The sequence below is a fragment of the Engystomops pustulosus genome, chromosome 6, assembly GCF_040894005.1.
Source record: "Engystomops pustulosus chromosome 6, aEngPut4.maternal, whole genome shotgun sequence".
Classification (NCBI taxonomy): domain Eukaryota; kingdom Metazoa; phylum Chordata; class Amphibia; order Anura; family Leptodactylidae; genus Engystomops; species Engystomops pustulosus.
In genome coordinates, this window is record NC_092416.1 from 49,140,703 (window position 1) to 49,159,541 (window position 18,839).

Below are 18,839 nucleotides of genomic sequence, written 5' to 3' on the forward strand. Positions count from 1 at the left end.
TGCAGCAAAGACTTACCGGCTATGGAGAGGGCTCAGCCCGTGAGCCCTCTCCATGCAGCGCGACCAGGTGGGGGCCGCAAAATATTGTCCCGCGGGCCGCAGTTGGCCCGCGGGCCGCGAGTTTGAGACCCCTGATGTACAGGGTGATGGAGAAATACAAAATATGCAGAGATGGTCTTAAAAAGCCGGATGCAGCGCCAATAGTGCGAAACGGTTGTTGCTTTTATTACAATTTTTTGTATTCCTCTCTTACTCTGTACAGCACCATAATGATGGAATAAAGATGAAGTAAGACAATGGGGCTTATTTACAAAGGGTCTGCAGCCGCACTTTTGTTGTTTTTTCCGCTGTTTTCGGGATTTGTGCCACTGGGACAGGTGTTTAACTAGTGATTGTGTCGCACACGAACGGATTGTGGTGCTGCTGTGCTGGCTTTCATGAGACAGAAATTAGGGGGTGTACCGTCGGACGATCCAACTGATTTGGACTGAGTGCGGGATTTAACTTTAAAATTGTGTCACAAGATATTGTACTTACATGCACCAGGTAGAAGAAGGTGAACTCCGGCAGACCTGAGCGGAGAAGCGACACATGCAGGATATCGGGCGCACGATCTTAGTGAATTATAGATGGACAATGCACTTTCTGTGAACTCCGCAGGACGGGGTAAGTTAATGTGCCCCAATGTTGGTGATTGGTAAGTTGCAATTCTTTTCTCACAAGCTGCTTGATATCAGTTTTGTTCTCCCAGTTTCTATGGAACATTTCTGTTAATAAAACATACAAACACACACAAAAAAAAAAATCTAAATTTACATTCATGTGTAAATGAAAAACTCTTCTTTTCTTCTACTCTTTTCTTCTTTTGACTCAAGGTTCACATCTGGATGTTGTGTAGAGGCAGCAGAATCATAGAGGTGGAGGAGATAAGTGAATGCTACAGAAAGTACATGTTTCCTATGGGAGTCCAGAAGTGGTTAACAAAACAAATAATTAGGAAAAAGTTTTTTTTATGCAAAATTTTATTATTTCTTAATACAATACATATATAAATTAATTTAGTGCAAGTGTAAACAATAAGGACTTAGTCCTGTAAACTTCATCCCTGTTCTCTTATGACATCCCCATACACATTCAGGTAAATCCCCATATACATGCAGGTTAATGGATGGATCTCTTTGACTGCATCTATAATGTTTCAGTAGATTTTTTTCATTAACTTATAATTGCATTGCATAAATATTCGTACTAGGCAGAAAAAACTAATTTATGAATGGAACGTGAGAAAAAAACTCCAAAATGCAACATAATCTTCAGGATACACAACTACATCAGTTAACAGTTTTCCATTTAGTTGCAGTTCTCAATTTTTTTTGTAAATTCATTTTTTAAATGAAACAAAAGTTCATTCAAATTACAATATTTGCTATTCTGAATTTATTTGTGATTGTTGAAGTTTCTTCATTTTGCGACTTTCATGGTAAAGAAATGCAATAGCTCTATAGATCTGTATTGCGACGGACAAAATGTTTTTGCTTATAAAAAAGGTCATGGACTCATTGAACACTCCTTTTCTAGTTACCAAGTACAAGCGATAAACCAAGAAGGGTCCATCCTGCATCCCCACTGCGAAAATCACATTCCATATCTCATCGCTATAACATAAAGACAGTAGGCAGTTCTTTACTAGAGACGATGAATGGAATCTCCCATCGACCTTTGTATCTGAAGATGAACAATTTAAACTTTGGTTCATCACTATGGCAAATTGCATGATCGCCCAGCTGAATAGACACAGTCCAACCACAGTTATGGTCTTGTTGGTTGTAACTGATGGCTCCTTCATCAGTTCCAAAATATCCAGCATATCAGCCCCTAATGCAAGGTACATCAGAAGCAGCTCGGAAAGCTGTTCCCGACTCATTTTACCTCTTGGCATCAACCAACGTCCAATAATAAGAACCAAGATTGTTAACTCCTCCCCACCTTGTACCAGTTTGGAGGTTACTTTGAGGACCTGCCAAAAGACAATTTTTAATTTAGACACATAAAGCGAATATACTAAATACTAAGCAATAGCCATTAACTCATACAGCGTGTAAATCTTCAATCAGAAAGTATCTTCATACTTAATGCTGTATCTTATGGTATAAGTAGTCTGTTCTCAACCATCAATATGGCTATATCATCTTATACAACAGCCATAACGGTACTACTACAACAACCAAAACATCTTAAAAAAGACGTGGTAACTGGTGGATACATCATTCCAGTGTATTCATAAGAATAGTGTACCATATTTGCCTCCAAACTATGTTGAGTGAAGTATTTAGGGTTCTTAGTGCCAAAAAATATGTTGATCACATATTGCATGGTGATCAAATGTTGTCTTATACTGGATAAGGAACTTGACAGTCCCTAGACAAATAAACCAAGTTCTGACAATGATGATGTTACAACCAGGGTTGGTGCCAGCACTGAGCATACTCCATGGAAGTGAGGGGGATGAGGGGGGCTTTATATAAAATAACCATGAGGCGGCTGATTGGGATGATAAACTAGGGAATATTTTAGGGAACAGTAGACTGTTTTAGTTTCTGAATTCTGTCTCCATGGGAGTTCACTGCAATGGGGTCCACTGAGACGCTGTCACCAAGGGGCTTACTAAAACCTGGAGCCGGCCCTGGTCACAATAGAGGTGGTCTTATTGAGGTAATTTACTAAGATGAAGTCATAGTTTTGGCATGGTTTCTTTTGCAATGAACTTACAATGGTTCTGGCCGGGTACAACTATGATGTCATTATAGTAGCGCTGACCTGGGTTCTAATGTAATGATATCACAATTTTGCCGGTCTGTGTTCTGAGCGCCCGGGCTCTACAGTTATGATGTCACAAAGTTGTGAGTTGATGTCAATATATATCATGTTAAAGGTGCACCAAAAGAAAATTGGTGCTCTCTGTTGGAGCATTTCTTAGTAAATGTGCCCCAATATTGTTGGCCTGGGTTTTACAGTAATTATATCTCAGTGATGTTGGACAATTTTGTAGTTTGGGTTATACTGTGGCACACAATATTGTGTGACGGAAGCTTAGCATTGCTCTATGCAGCACTTCCCAGTCAAAAACATTGTAGATACCCTTTAACACATTGGGGCAGATTTACTTACCCGGTCCATTCGCGATCCAGCAGAGCGTTCTCTGCGGTGGATGCGGGTCCGGCCGGGATTCACTAAGGCAGTTCCTCCGACTTCCACCAGGTGGCGCTGCTGCGCTGAAGTTCCCCGAGGCCCGCCGGAATGCACTGAATGCCTATTCCTAGTGAAGGTAAGTCCCGCGACACTTTTTTTTTTAAATGCGTCGGGTTTTCAGAATCCATCGGGTTTTCGTTCGGCCACGCCCCACGATTTCCGTCGCGTGCATGCCAGCGCCGATACGCCACAATCCGATGACGTGTGCCAAAATCCCGGGGCAATACAGGGAAAATCGTCGCAAATCGGAAATATTCGGGTAACACGCCGGGAAAACGTGAATCGGGCCCTTAGTAAATGACCCGCATTATGGTGTCCCGATACAAAGGAGGAAACATACTTAAAGGGGTTGTCCACTTTAAGCACATTCCAGCAAATAATTGATATTGTTTTTATAATGAAAAGGTATAACATTTTTCAATATACTTTCAGTATCAATTGTTCACGGTTTCCAAGATCTTTGCTTGTTGTCTGTTTGCTGTCATGCAGCAGGATGCTTTGTTATTTACTCCTGTCAATGAACATTGGCCCATGGTCGTGTGATGTCTCACAGGTGCACAGCTTGTTATATCCCTGGTCATGTGCTGTCAGACAGGTGCATGGCTTGTTATATCCCTGGTCATGTGATGTCACACAGGTGCACGGCTTGTTATAGCATACAGTGTAATCAAAGCTGTGTGATGCTAATGAGCCATACATATAACCATAAATCAGTGTTTATCTACAGGAAGTAGACATGGAAACTTCCTATAGAAAGACAACAAGCAGAGATTTAGAAAACAGCGAAGAATTAATACAGAAAGTATACTGGAAAAAATTGTAGCTTTTCATTACACAAACAATATTAATTATTTGATGTAATGTGCTTAAAGTGGACAACCCCTTTAAATTGTACTTCTAAGCATCACATACCGTGCACCAGCTTAGGGTGAGCTGGTGCCGGAGCATAGTTTCATTATTTTCATAAACCACTGTAATGCTTTTAAACACTTTTGTAATTTGAATATTTGAAGCAGCTGGTGGTACCCGCTCTAGGCGCACCATGCGCTCGTGACGTCAACGGCTCTCCAGTATTTAAAAGTATTACAGCGGTTTATAAAAATAATGAAGATATGCTCCGGTATGTGATGCTTAGAAGTACAATTTGCAAATGGTAGGTTTCCCTTTAACCATAGACAAGCAACAAAGAGCTTTCAGTCTGTGATGTTCATGTCTAAGGCCCCTTCCACACTTGCGTTGCAGATCACGCCAGAGTCTGATCAGGGTGCGATCAGGGTTTGGTCAGTGAAAAACGCACATTTTGCATCAGAGTGCAATCAGTTTTCAGTCAGAGTTTGTTCAGTGTCTCAGTTTTTCACGCACGTTTTCAATGCAATTTCAATGCAATTTCAATGCGTTTTTGAAACGCAGAAAATGTGCATGAAATGGACTCAGGGCTGAGCTCTATCTTTTCTATGGCAATTGATGCGTGAAAAACGCATTGCACTTGCATTGCACTTGCAAGTGTCTCAGACTGCAATGCGTTTTTGATGCGTATCCATAGACTTGCATGGTGCGTTTTCACGCACGTGACTTGCAAAAGTAGAGCATGTCGAGATTTAAACGTGCGTAAAAAAAATGCAAGTCTGAAAAGACCCATTGATTACAATGGGTCAGAGTACAATGCAAGTTCTGCACGTCAAAAGGACGCGCAGAAAACGCGTGTGAAAAACGCAAGTGTGAAAGGGGCCTCAGTGGAGCTGGCCCAAGCACAATTTTGGTGTGAGGCCCAGCCTCTCCTAGTTACACCACTGCCTGGAATCCTAAACACCAGGTATACAACTGCATCCGGTTGCAGGAAGATTATGTTTTTTTATACCTCTGATGCTTGTAATGCAATTTGAACATAATAAAACCAGAGCAGGGAGGCTGTTGTGCTGATCAGTGTTTTAGAGGAAATGTTTCATTTTGGTGCTGGCTACCGATCGCATGTGTTTCCTCTGCAGCAATCGGCACAAGCCCCTCCCCCTTCTGGTTGCATTACATTTCAAAACGCTTTGCGAGCGGAACGTGTGTCTGCAGCATGAGGAAGTGGGGGTAGTCTTAATTAAAGAAATGTTAAACGAGTCAGGTATTACTAAACGAGGATGTATGTATAAAATGAGGTACGTACATTTTCGGAGCAGTCATGTATCAGGTTGGTGTTATTCATTCTAACGTTTAGGTATTCAAGTTCCATCACAAATACAGTAGGAATAATAGTACATAAATACAGAAACACCATAGGAGAAAACCTAAAATAACACAGAAAATAGTTGAATATAGTAGAGAAATAGAAATTTAAATAGTCAAACATTTTTTTTAACTTTGCAGGCTGCATATATGAAGACTAGAATAATAGTAGTAAATTGAGCATGTAGGCGGGAAAAAGGGGACCTGGACAGGCGCAATGTAAGAAATAGGGTTCATGGAGGAGCGCAATGTTAGAAATGGGGTAGCATTGTTAGAAATAGGGGGCATGGAGGAGGCACATTGTTAGAAATAGGGGGCCATGGAGGAGTACACTGTTAGAAATAGGGGGCCATGGAGGAGCGGACTGTTAGAAATACTGGGGCATGAAGGAGCGCGTCGTTAGAAATAGGGGGCCATGGAGGAGGTGCATTGTTAGAAATAGGGGGCCATGGAGGAGTACACTGTTAGAAATAGGGGGCCATGGAGGAGCGCACTGTTAGAAATAGTGGGTCATGAAGGAGCGCATTGTTAGAAACAGTGGGCATGGAGGAGGGCACTGTTAGAAATGGAGGGCAAGGAGTAGTGCACTCAGAGCCGGATCATCATTGGCGCTCTTGGAGCGCCAGCGCCGGGCCCCCGGATGCAAATTTATTGATTGGGGGCCCCCGGGCTGGCGCTCCAATGATCCGGCTCCTGCTGTGGCCCCCGGCAGGCCTCGACCATCGGCAGTCGGGCAGGGGCCTCCGTCCGTCCGGACCGGAAGCTCCTGCCCGTCACTATATAGTGCTCGATGCGGCCATTTCCGGCCGCTCGAGCACTATTACTGGAGTGATGTGGCCGGAAGACAACCCCGGCGCACATCGCTCCATGAACTGGGATGCGCGGCCGCGTGATGACGTCACCACGCGGCCGCGCACCCCTTCCTTCCCGGACGCGGCAAGAAGAAGCAAGACACGGGACCTGAGGTGAGTAAAATGTTTTGTTTTTATCAAACAGTATTAAAAGATGGTGGGGGCAGAAATATCTAAAATAATTAATTTGTCGTGGGCAGCACATTAAATAGTTAATTGTGTGTGTGGGGGGCAGCAGCATATTAAATAGTTTATTATGGGGGGGGCAGCATATTAAATAGTTAATGGTGGCGGGGCAGCATATTAAATAGTTAATGGTGGGGGGGAAGCATATTAAATAGTTAATGGTGGGGGGCAGCATATTAAATAATTAATGGTGGGGGGCAGCATATAAAATAGTTAATTGTGGGGGGGGGCAGCATATAAAATAGTTAATTGTGGGGGGGCAGCATATAAAATATTTTATTATGGGGGGCAGCATATTAAATAGTTTATTATGGGGGCATTAAGTAGTTAATTCTGGGAGGGGCAGCATATTAAATAGTTAATTGTGTGTGTGTGTGTGTGGGGGGGGGGGGTAGAATATTAACTCCCTCACGCTCTGAGGTTTACATGTATGGCACAGATGTGCGCCGCCACCATCTTTATTCCTATCATCGGTTGCCATAATAGCAGTTTCGTTACAATGTACCAGTGGCTCATTGTAATGAATACTTTATAAAAATGCCATAAACTGCAATACATATACAGTAGTATTGTAGTATATGGTAGGAATGATAACACCATCTAGGGTTAAAGTACTCTAAAAAGTAGTAAAAAAAAAGTATAAAAAATCCCCCCCTTCCCTAGAACTGATATTAAGTTTAATAAACAGTAAAAATCACAAACACATTAGGGATTGCGCATCTCAAAATATCTGATCTATCAAAATATAAAAACGGTTATTGCTGGTGTTGAACCACATTACTGAAAATAGCGCCCAAATATCCGAAACGCAACTTTTACACAATTTTACATCACATAAAAAATGTAATAAAAACTGATCAAAATGTCGCACAGCCCTCAAAATGGTAGCAATGAAAACGTCAGCTCATGACTCCTCACACATCTCAGTACCTTATACACTCAAGTATAAGCCAACCCTTATATAGCCAGCAACTGAACCTGATATAGCCTTCCTCCTGCCCCGTATACAGCCAGCCAGCCCCCATATATACCCAGCACCTGCCCCCGATATAGCCTGCCCCTGCCTCCGTATATAGCCAGCTCCTGCCATTGTATAGCCTTCCTCCTGCCCGTACATATAACCAGATCCTTCCCCCGTTTAGCCTTCCTCCTGCCCTTATATAGCCAGCTCCTGCCCCTATAAAGCCTTCCTCCTGCCCCAGTATATAGACAGCTCCTCCCCCGTATATAGCCAGCTCCTGCCTCTATATAGCCTTCCTCCTGCCCCCGTATATAGCCAGCTCCTGCCCCTATATAGCCTTCCTCCTGCCCCCGTATATAGCCAGCTCCTGCCCCTATATAGCCTTCCTCCTGCCCCCGTATATAGCCAGCTCCTGCCCCCGTATATAGCCAGCTCCTGCCCCCGTATATAGCCTTCCTCCTGCCCCCCCATATATAGCCAGCTCCTGCCCCCGTATATAGCCAGCTCCTGGCCCCGTATATAGCCTTCCTCCTGCCCCCGTATATATAGCCTTCCTCCTGCCCCCGTATATATCCTTCCTCCTGCCCCCGTATATAGCCTTCCTCCTGCCCCCGTATATAGCCAGCTCCTGCCCCCGAATATAGCCAGCTCCTGCCCCCGTATATATAGCCAGCTCCTGCCCCCGTATATATAGCCAGCTCCTGCCCCCGAATATAGCCAGCTCCTGCCCCCGAATATAGCCAGCTCCTGCCCCTTGTAGCACTCAAAAAAAGAAAGTCAAAATGCACCTTTCCTGTGCTTCTCTTGTTCCGTCAGCAGCGTCTACGGACCTGCCACAGGAAAGGTGGGTTTTGACTTTCTTTTTTTTTATTGACTCGAGTATAAGCTGAGTTTGAGGTTTTAGCACATTTTTTGTGCTGAAAAACTTGGCTTATACTCGTGATGAGGTTTTAATTTTTTAAGATGTATTAAAACTCAATAAAACCTGTATAAATGTAGTTTCCCTGTAATCATACTGAACCAAAGAGTAAAGTGTACAAAATTCATTTGGGGGCCCAGTATACTGCATAATTAATGGAGGGGGCAGAATATAAAATAGTTTAGAGGAAGCCAGTGTATGAAATTTATTGGGGGTGAGGCCCAGTATGTAAAATAGTTCACAGGGTGGGGTGAGGGGGCAGTATATTAAATAACTAAATAGGGGGGGGCAGTATATTAAATAATTAAATTAGAAGGTCCAGTCTCTAAAATTCATGTGGCGCCCCAGTATATTAGAAAGGGCCATAAATCGGTAAATTAATTCATTAAAGGGGGCAATATATAAATGAAGTCATGGGGGAACCATATATTGTGTAATTGGGGGGTGACATATAATTAGGGGTACAGTATTACTCAGGGTCTGTAGTATAGTAATATATGCAGGGAACACAGAGGTTTTATTGTGGGGTATATTTGGGGGGGGGCATATTTCTGTTATCCAGGTGACATTATACTGTGAGTAACTGTGGTATTTTTAGGTGAACAGTGTGGGGTATGCGCTGCCAGGAGCAAAAGACATCTGGTGGAAGATTCTTCAGCCATAGGTTACGTCGATTCTGGCCCTGAAGTAGAAGAAGTAGAAGTCACCTGTGAGGTACTAGACGCCACTTCTGCAGTACCGGTAATGTATTAACTGACTAACCTTCTAGTGTGAGACATCTCTGAGCTTGTACTGTACATGTCCTGTTATATTCCTAGTGTCTATAGTGAGCCAGCATTGTGGTGTGGGGTTATTGTCATCAGTTATTGTTATGGTTTTCAGCGTTTTCTTATTTATCAAGCTTGATAAAGGTTCCCGTGAGCCAAAACATCGCTCTACTTTATTGTACTCTTGCTTAAACATGGAATAAAGTAGACTACTTGTTTCACCTTACATTGGATATTTTGGAGTGGGTGTGAGGGGTATATATGATATATGTGGGGGCACAGTGTGGGCAGTTGTGGTGTGAGGGGTATATATGATATATGTGGAAGCACAGTGTGGTCAGTTGTGGTGTGAGGGGTATATATGATATATGTGGAAGCACAGTGTGGTCAGTTGTGGTGTGAGGGGTATATATGATATATGTGGGGGTACAGTGTGGTTAGTTGTGGTGTGAGGGGTATATATGATATATGTGGGGGTACAGTGTGGTCAGTTGTGGTGTGAGGGGTATATATGATATATGAGGGGGCACAGTGTGGTCAGTTGTGGTGTGAGGGGTATATATGATATATGTGGGGGCACAGTGTGGTCAGTTGTGGTGTGAGGGGTATATATGATATATGTGGGGGCACAGTATGGTCAGTTATGGTGTGAGGGGTATATATGATATATGTGGGGGCACAGTGTGATCAGTTGTGGTGTGAGTGGTATATATGATATATGTGTGGGGGCACAGTGTGGTCAGTTGTGGTGTGAGGTGTATGTATGATATATGTGGGGGCACAGTGTGGTCAGTTGTGGTGTGAGCGGTATATATGATATATGTGGGGGCACAGTGTGGTCAGTTGTGGTGTGAGGTGTATGTATGATATATGTGGGGGCACAGTGTGGTCAGTTATGGTGTGAGGGGTATATATGATATATGTGGGGGCACAGTGTGGTCAGTTGTGGTGTGAGCGGTATATATGATATATGTGGGGGCACAGTGTGATCAGTTGTGGTGTGAGGGGTATATATGATATATGTGGGGGCACAGTGCGGTCAGTTGTGGTGTGAGGGGTATATATGATATATGTGGGGGCACAGTGCGGTCAGTTGTGGTGTGAGCGGTATATATGATATATGTGGGGGTACAGTGTGGTCAGTTATGGTGTGAGGGGTATATATGATATATGTGGGGGCACAGTGTGGTCAGTTGTGGTGTGAGGGGTATATATGATATGTGGGGGTACAGTGTGGTCAGTTATGGTGTGAGGGGTATATATGATATATGTGGGGGCACAGTGTGGTCAGTTGTGGTGTGAGGGGTATATATGATAAATGAGGGGGCACAGTGTGGTCAGTTGTGGTGTGAGGGGTATATATGATATATGTGGGGGCACAGTGTGGTCAGTTGTGGTGTGAGGGGTATATATGATATATGTGGGGGCACAGTATGGTCAGTTATGGTGTGAGGGGTATATATGATATATGTGGGGGCACAGTGTGATCAGTTGTGGTGTGAGTGGTATATATGATATATGTGTGGGGGCACAGTGTGGTCAGTTGTGGTGTGAGGTGTATGTATGATATATGTGGGGGCACAGTGTGGTCAGTTGTGGTGTGAGCGGTATATATGATATATGTGGGGGCACAGTGTGGTCAGTTGTGGTGTGAGGTGTATGTATGATATATGTGGGGGCACAGTGTGGTCAGTTATGGTGTGAGGGGTATATATGATATATGTGGGGGCACAGTGTGGTCAGTTGTGGTGTGAGCGGTATATATGATATATGTGGGGGCACAGTGTGATCAGTTGTGGTGTGAGGGGTATATATGATATATGTGGGGGCACAGTGCGGTCAGTTGTGGTGTGAGGGGTATATATGATATATGTGGGGGCACAGTGCGGTCAGTTGTGGTGTGAGCGGTATATATGATATATGTGGGGGTACAGTGTGGTCAGTTATGGTGTGAGGGGTATATATGATATATGTGGGGGCACAGTGTGGTCAGTTGTGGTGTGAGGGGTATATATGATATGTGGGGGTACAGTGTGGTCAGTTATGGTGTGAGGGGTATATATGATATATGTGGGGGCACAGTGTGGTCAGTTGTGGTGTGAGGGATACTACTACTATATGCTGGTAGATACTGGTCTGCATGTGTAGGTTATTATGTAGTATTGCAGTATTATCCAGTCATTATGTAGTGGTGATAATCAAGATGTAATGTTATTATTTGGGCTTGTACAGAGGTGTCGTTAGTGATATTGTCCTGTGCTGGTTGGTGTTTGTATAATAACAATATGGCGGTAAAGATCATCAGTAAATGGAGTTCATATGTGGTAAATTATTGGTAATACTGGTCACGTTGTGGTAATCCTGTGGGTCAGTTTCGAGGTATCCTTTGCAAATAGTAGCGCTATTGTTTGGAATTTTGGTCTTATGGTACTTTTATTTGGTAACAGTTTTGTGGTATCATTATTCGGTAATAATATGGTGGGAGTATTTTTTAGTTTGTCATGGACCAAAATTGGAAATGGTTTAGTAAAAGTAGGAATTTATCTAAAACTAAAGATACCATTGTTTCTAATGTCTCTAGAGCTTTGAAACTGTAACTATGTGATATCTTTTTACTTATATTGTTGTGGGAGGGGGCCCCGCATTGGCTAACGAGCTGGGGGGCCCCATCCTAAATGAGGTGCTCCATAGCACTGGGACCCTTAATCTGGCCCTGAGTGCACTGTTAGAATTAAGGGGCATGGAGGAGCCCACTTTTAGAAACAGGCATATAAAGGAATGCACTGTTAGAAATAGGGGGGCATGGAGGAGTGCACTGTTAGAAATGGGGGTCATGGAGTAGCGCACTGTTAGAAGTAGGGGGCATGGAGGAGGGTACTTTTAGAAATAGGTTTATGGAGGAATGCACTGTTAGAAATAGGGGGTCATGCATGGAGGAGTACACTGTTAGAAATGGCGAGCATGGAGTAGCGCACTGTTAGAAGTAGGGGGAATGGAGGAGTGCACTTTTAGAAATAAGAGGCTTGGAGGAATGCACTATTTGAAACAAGGGTGGATGGAGGTACGCATTGCTATAAATAGGAGTGCACGGAGGAGCAAACTGTTAGAAACAGAAGGGAAATAGGGGGGCATGGAAGAGTGCACTGTTAGAAATAGGGGGCATGGAGGAGAACTCTCTAAAAATAGAGGGGCATGGAGGAACGCATTGTTAGAAATAGGGGGCATGGAGGAGAACACTCTAAAAATAGAGGGGCATGGCGGAGAACTCTCTAAAAATAGAGGGGCATGGAGGAGAAAACTGTTAGAAATAGAAGGGGAATAGGGAGCATGGAGGAGCGCTCTGTTTGAAATAAGGGGCACGGCAATGATAAAAAAAGGAGAAATAGTGGTGCTTACTGTGAAAAAGAGGGAGACATGAATTGCCTGTTTAGTCTCACTTTTGCAACTTTTTGTGGTGTACGACTTTTTAGGCGCAAATAGTAGTCTACCAAAAGTAAGTCTGGGTCTAGCATGCTCTGGTTTGCAACTTATTAGGTGCAAAAATGGGACAATGCCAAGCCTAAAAGTCGTACAAGTTGCACAAACATCTTGGCTGCAAAGATAAATCCAGCCACTGCATTGATTTCTTGAGGCAGATAACTTTGGTACACTACTTGATTCTGCACCTAAAAAGTCGCAAACTGCAAAAAAGTTTCACAAAGAAAGAAACAGGAAGCAATGTTCCCCTTAGTCTAGCTGCTGAACGTGGCCAGACCTTAAGGGGGCGTTTTTGGATGTGTTTTTTTATGTTACCTTGCGTTTGGTTGGTTTGAAAGCATTTTTTATTATTGCTGGAAGTATGCTTAGCTGTGTTAACATGAGGGCACAGCTGTTCACACTTCAGCAATGAAGAAAATGCTTTCAAATTAGCAAAATGTATGGTAACATGTAAAAACGCATTTCTGAGATGCGTTTAAAAATGCATCCAAAAAACACCACGGGTGAACACACCCAGACAGACGCATCTTTTTCTGAGGCTATTCTGCATACAAGACTACAGCAAAAACCACTCAAAAAATTCACAAAAAAACACCTCTAAACCTGCTCCTAATTTCTCAGTGTGCACAGGGCCTTTATCTGCTGCTTAGGCAAACTCAAGACGATTGGTCCATATTACCATTTCCATTCTCCAGTTTTTGTCATCTTCAGTGTCACAATCATCTCAATGAATAAGAGAAAGATTCCGGCGAGAAAAGTCCAGTAGATCATTTCCTTCATGTGGTCCACCAATAACGCGACCATAATGAATCCATGTAAAGCAAAGAATAAACGGCTGAAGATGGCAGCCAATATCTTCCTACAGTTACACCACATTCTGACAATTTAACTTAAACTCTGTGGAGAGAACAAAAGAAATTATATGTGAATAATCTTGTACTTTAGCTTGACAATAAGGAAGAACTTTTGCTGAATTAGAACATTTATTGATGACAGAAGAAAACTATACTATTTACTTTCAGGGAATAAAACTCCTACAAACATACAAGCCGTTTACCTGTCCATCCTGTATTATCCTTGGGAATAATAAAAGTAACTATTCAATGACAGCAAGAAGAGGTCTTGAAAACTATGACATTTTTCTACAGAATGTATATCCAAAAGTTATAAAACTCTTTGTTAAAGGGAATCTACAAGATGTTTTCACCATACACAGATACAGATATTGTTAGATAGCAACCCTTGAGATCTTTTTATTCATACCTTTATGCATATTGTTAGTAGCAGCAAAACTGTGAATTATGCATATTCTAGGTTGGCAGCTGGACTTCAAGCACTGTGATACACTGGTGTGTGAGATCTCAAAACATATTCAGAGTAGTAGCAGGGTAGGGGCTGTGTAGCAGTTTGAATGCAGAGATCTTAGAACACAGCAGTGTAAGTTCAGCTACAATCCTGGAATATAAAGGCATTTCACAGTCTTCCTGCTACTAAACACACACACAAAGGTATGGTTACACAGATCTCCAGGAAAATACCTAACACTGTTTCCAGCTTTGTGTGGCCAAAACAAAAAAAAAATACAACTTTTGTTTATCAATCCAATAACACAGGAGGATTCAACTGGGAATAGGAGGGTCTATGCTAGAAAAATTAAAGTATTATCTATTTTAAAGTGGAAACATTTCAGGAGTGAATTGTGAAAGTGCTAATAATAAAATACAGGCGGTCCCCTACTTAAGAACACTCGACTTACATACGACCCCTAGTTACAAAAGGACCTCTGGATATTGGTAATTTATTGTACTTTAGTCCTAGGCTACAATGATCAGCTGTAACAGTTATCACAGGTGTCTGTAATGAAGCTTTAGTGTTAATCCTGATTCTTATGACAACCCAACATTTTTAAAATCCAGTTGTCACAGAGACCAAAAAAGTTCTGGCTGGGATTACAATGATAAAATATACAGTTCCAACTTACATACAAACTCAACTTAAGAACAAACCTACAGACCCTATCTTGTATGTAACCCGGGGACTGCCTGTACCTCCCTGTGGTATTTTTGGTTCCCTTTGTGTCCACTAGTGAGCAGTGTTTCTGAAAGCCTGTAATCAGCAGATGCATAAAGACAGGAGGCTATTGATTAACTCCTTCCATACTTGAAGAATATTTCACCTGATAATTCGGCTCTGTAAAGAGGTAAGACTATTTTGGGACTCTATCTGGAATAAATAAAAAGTCATTAGAAACTTTAGCAACTTCTCTTCATTTATTAGCTGTCAGTGGGAGTGAAATCTGATTCATACACAATGCTAAATGCAGGAAGAAAGGGAGTTCAACCCAGGTCAAAGAAACATTTATCATTATTATTATCTGCATTATAAATTTATGCAAATCTGCAAATTTGTTAGCAGTTAATTCATGCTGTTACGTATTTATACAAAACTTTTCATTATGAACCGATTGCCTTTGTCTATTCAAATAACTTTGATGGCGCCATTCATTCTCACTGTGCATCAGAAGGTACAAGAAAGGGGGTCATAATAAAAAACTTAGTACTAGACCAAACATCCTAAAGCAAAATTAACAAGACAAAAAAATAACAATTTAATAAAAAGCTTTGCTAATAAGTACATGATTAAAAAACAATTAAAATACACCTAAAATTGTATACAAATACATGTAATTGTATAATAAATTAATCTGTAGCATAACCTAGATGCATGAGCGGCGGATTAATCATCAATAGAAAACGAATTGCTACGTAGTCTCCTAAGACTATAAAAATTATAAATTGATATACAAATTCAAACACTATACTGTATATATAGAGATGTAGATGACTATAACTTAGAATAGAAAACAACTCAGAAACAGTTAATGAAAGAACAATACAAAAATAAAGATACACTCTTCAGCCTCGTAACAGTCTGGTACAGGCAGTCCCCGGGTTACATACAAGATAGGGTCTGCAGGTTTGTTCTTAAGTTGAGTTTGTATGTAAGTCGGAACTGTATATTTTATCATTGTAATCCCAGCCAGAACTTTTTTGGTCTCTGTGACAATTGGATTTTAAAAATGTTGGGTTGTCATAAGAATCAATATTAACACTAAAGCTTCATTACAGACACATTTGATAACAGTTTCAGCTGTTTATTGTAGCCTAGGACTAAAGTACAATAAATTACCAATATCCAGAGGTCCGTTTGTAACTATGGGTCGTATGTAAGTCGAGTGTTCTTAAGTAGGGGACCGCCTGTATATTGAAATTAGAAAAACACTCTGTATACCATCAGATCTGATCAAGAATGGTATACAGGCGGTCCCCTACTTAAGGACACCCGACTTACAGACAACCCATAGTTACAGACAGACCCCTCTGACCTCTGGTGAAGCTTTCAGAATGCTTTACTATAGTCCCAGACTACAATGATCAGCTGTAAGGAGTCTGTAATGAAGCTTTATAGATAATACCTGGTCCCATTACAGCAAAAAATGTTTAAACTCCAATTGTCACTGGGGCCAAAATTTTTTTTGTCTGGAGCTACCATTATAAAATATACAGGTTCGACTTACATACAAATTCAACTTAAGAACAAACCTCCAGACCCTATCTTGTATGTAACCCGGGGACTGCCTGTAGTCCAATACTCTGCCACAACCCATAGTCATGGCACTGGTACAGTTGAAAGCAGCCATGTCTTTCAACTTCCGGACAACCCCTTTAAGTTTTATTTGCAAAATATCTGTTTAATATGGTATTTGTGTGCTAGTTATGTTGTTTTCTTGGTCAACTGGCCTGCATAGGGGTAAAGAGTGATCAATGCATACCCAGGATGTCTTTAACCCCTTAACGACCAGGCCCTTTTTTGTTTTTTCCATTTCCATTTTTCACTCCCCACGTTCAAAAATCTATAACATTTTTATTTCTACACTTAAAGAGATCTGTAATAGCTTATTTTCTACCTAACAAGTTGCACTTCATAGTGACGGTATTGAATATTCAATACGATCATGGGTCGGTACGATCACGGGGATACCAAATTTGTATAGGTTTTATAATGTTTTCATACATTTACAAAAATTAAAACCTCCTGCACACAAATGTTTTTTTTTTTTTTCATTTTGCCATCTTCTGGCGCTAATAACTTTTTCATATTTTGGTCTACGGAAATGTGGGTGGTGTCAATTTGTGCGACTTTTGATGGCGTTTTCAATGCTACTATTTTTTTAGAACTGTACAACTATTTAATCATTTTTATAGAAATTTTTATATTTTTCAAAATGGCAAAAAATTGCCATTTTCGACTTTGGTCGCTATTTTCTGTTACGGGGCTAAACGCACATCACTAGACACAGGACTGTCAGTTACAGTAAGGAGGGCATTTACTTCAGCATGTATTACCTTTTTTGCAGGACACATTTGAGTTTTATCTGAATATGTTATAAATGATTGTTCAAGCACAATTTTGTATGGTAGATTTGTGTAGATTTTTGTAATAATTCTCAATTCTTTGCTGTAAATGTTGTTCTTTTTGCTAACATTTTTAGGCATAAGATGGATGTCTTGCATATGATCTTTTTTTCTTTAGTTTTGTAAACAAACAGTTAGGTGGGATTTCAAGCTAAATACAGAATAAGAATGAATGTGAAAATGTACTTATTAATGGAGATTATGTATATATACAGGCAGTCCCCAGATTATGCACAAGATAGGTTTTATAGGTTTGTTCTTAAATTGAATTTGTTGAATTATTGTATATTTTAAGTAAGAACTGTATATTTTATAATTGTAGCCCCAGCCAAATTTTTTTGGTCTCTGTGACAATTGGATTTTAAAAAGGTTGGGTTGTCATAAGAATCAGGATCAACCATAAATCTTAATTGCAGACACCTTACATAAAAGTTATAGCTGTTTACTGCAGCCTAAGGCTAAAGTACAGTAAATTACCAACATCCAGAGGTCTGTTTGTAACTAGGGGTCATCTGTAAGTCTGGTGTTCTTAAGTAGGGGACCGCCTGTATAGATCTGCTTCTTCCTGTGTGCACGTCCTGTATATATGCACATGTGTATGCTTATGTATGTATAGCTATGCATGTGTTAAACAGTATATTAGTGTTTGTATTGTATTTGTATTTTTGTGTATGTATGTGCATGACTATGTGCATACTGTATGTTTTTATGAATGTGGTTATAATGTATGTAAACAGCTTGGTGCCTGAGCCACATATTCTTTGCAATTCTAGACAGTAAGTTACATCAATTTATACTTTCTAATAAGGTTAGGTAAAAATAAGACCGAAAAACAAACCCACACTTCATATATACAATTTAGTTTTCATGTATCATTGTACCTTGTAAGCCACTAAGAAGAATTCAGAAGGAACAGCTACGGTATTTGATATGTGATACATGCCCGCAGTCATATACATAAACTAAATTCCAGTCTGATGCCACTATAAAATGATGGTTAAATCATACTCAGCTGTAAAGGGTTAAATAGACTGGAATGTTACTTTGGATATTACAAAAAAACAGAAGATTCCATTTAACAGACTCCAGCATGGAAATGTTCAGGCTCATTGTTACTCAAGAAAATAACTTCTCTCTCCTATAGTGCCTGTTTATTTTGGCATTGAATAGTGAAGCGTACTGATACACTGTGCCAAAACAGGATCTAAAGGGGGGACTGCATAGTCCTAGGTGGCTGCTACAGTTCATATTGCCTCTATTCACTCTGAAATTATTTTTTCCCACACAAATAGGGTCATGGTGAAGGTCTGTGAACTGAAATTGAATTAAATATGAAACAAAGCAACTACTTATTGCACTAATTTGTGGATAAAGAGACAATCTTCGTGTATTGTACAGTAAAACAATTCTTCCTCCCAATATGTTATCCAATATTTGTAAACTTGATGCAAAGCATTCCTGTGTACAGCCAGCTATATCAGTCCAGAGAGAGGGTTAATATCTCATGCTGCTCTGTACATATCAGATCCCTGCAATTATAAATTTTTATCACACAAGGAAGTCAATGTCTTACCTTCTGTCTTACCCCATTCAATCTTATACCTGAGCAATCTGCTTCCAGCTTCTGAGTTTTCCCCAGTGCTCAGGAATTGCTAATATGCTCAGCCCACCAGATCAATGGTGCCAACAAATAAAGAGACATCTCCATGATAAAACACACCCTGCACCGTGATAATACGCCAC

The 18,839-nt window shown here is 41.0% G+C and overlaps 1 protein-coding gene across 2 annotated transcripts; it reads right to left on the bottom strand.

Moving 5' to 3' along the window:
* Window positions 1–1,070: 1,070 nt before the first annotated feature.
* Window positions 1,071–18,706, bottom strand: LOC140065681 (transmembrane protein 26-like). Of its 2 annotated transcripts, XM_072113256.1 has the most exons (5): window positions 18,670–18,706; window positions 14,798–14,844; window positions 13,301–13,518; window positions 5,402–5,522; window positions 1,071–2,017 (listed from the first exon to the last, which is right to left on the bottom strand). In XM_072113256.1, the coding sequence occupies exons 3-5, from the start codon at window positions 13,495–13,497 to the stop codon at window positions 1,427–1,429; spliced, it is 909 nt and encodes a 302-aa protein (XP_071969357.1). In that variant the 5' UTR covers window positions 13,498–13,518; window positions 14,798–14,844; window positions 18,670–18,706; the 3' UTR covers window positions 1,071–1,426. The 2 variants fall into 2 exon arrangements, with proteins under 2 accessions (XP_071969357.1, XP_071969356.1); XM_072113255.1 differs by lacking the exons at window positions 14,798–14,844; window positions 18,670–18,706 and having other exon boundaries at window positions 13,301–14,253.
* Window positions 18,707–18,839: the final 133 nt, after the last annotated feature.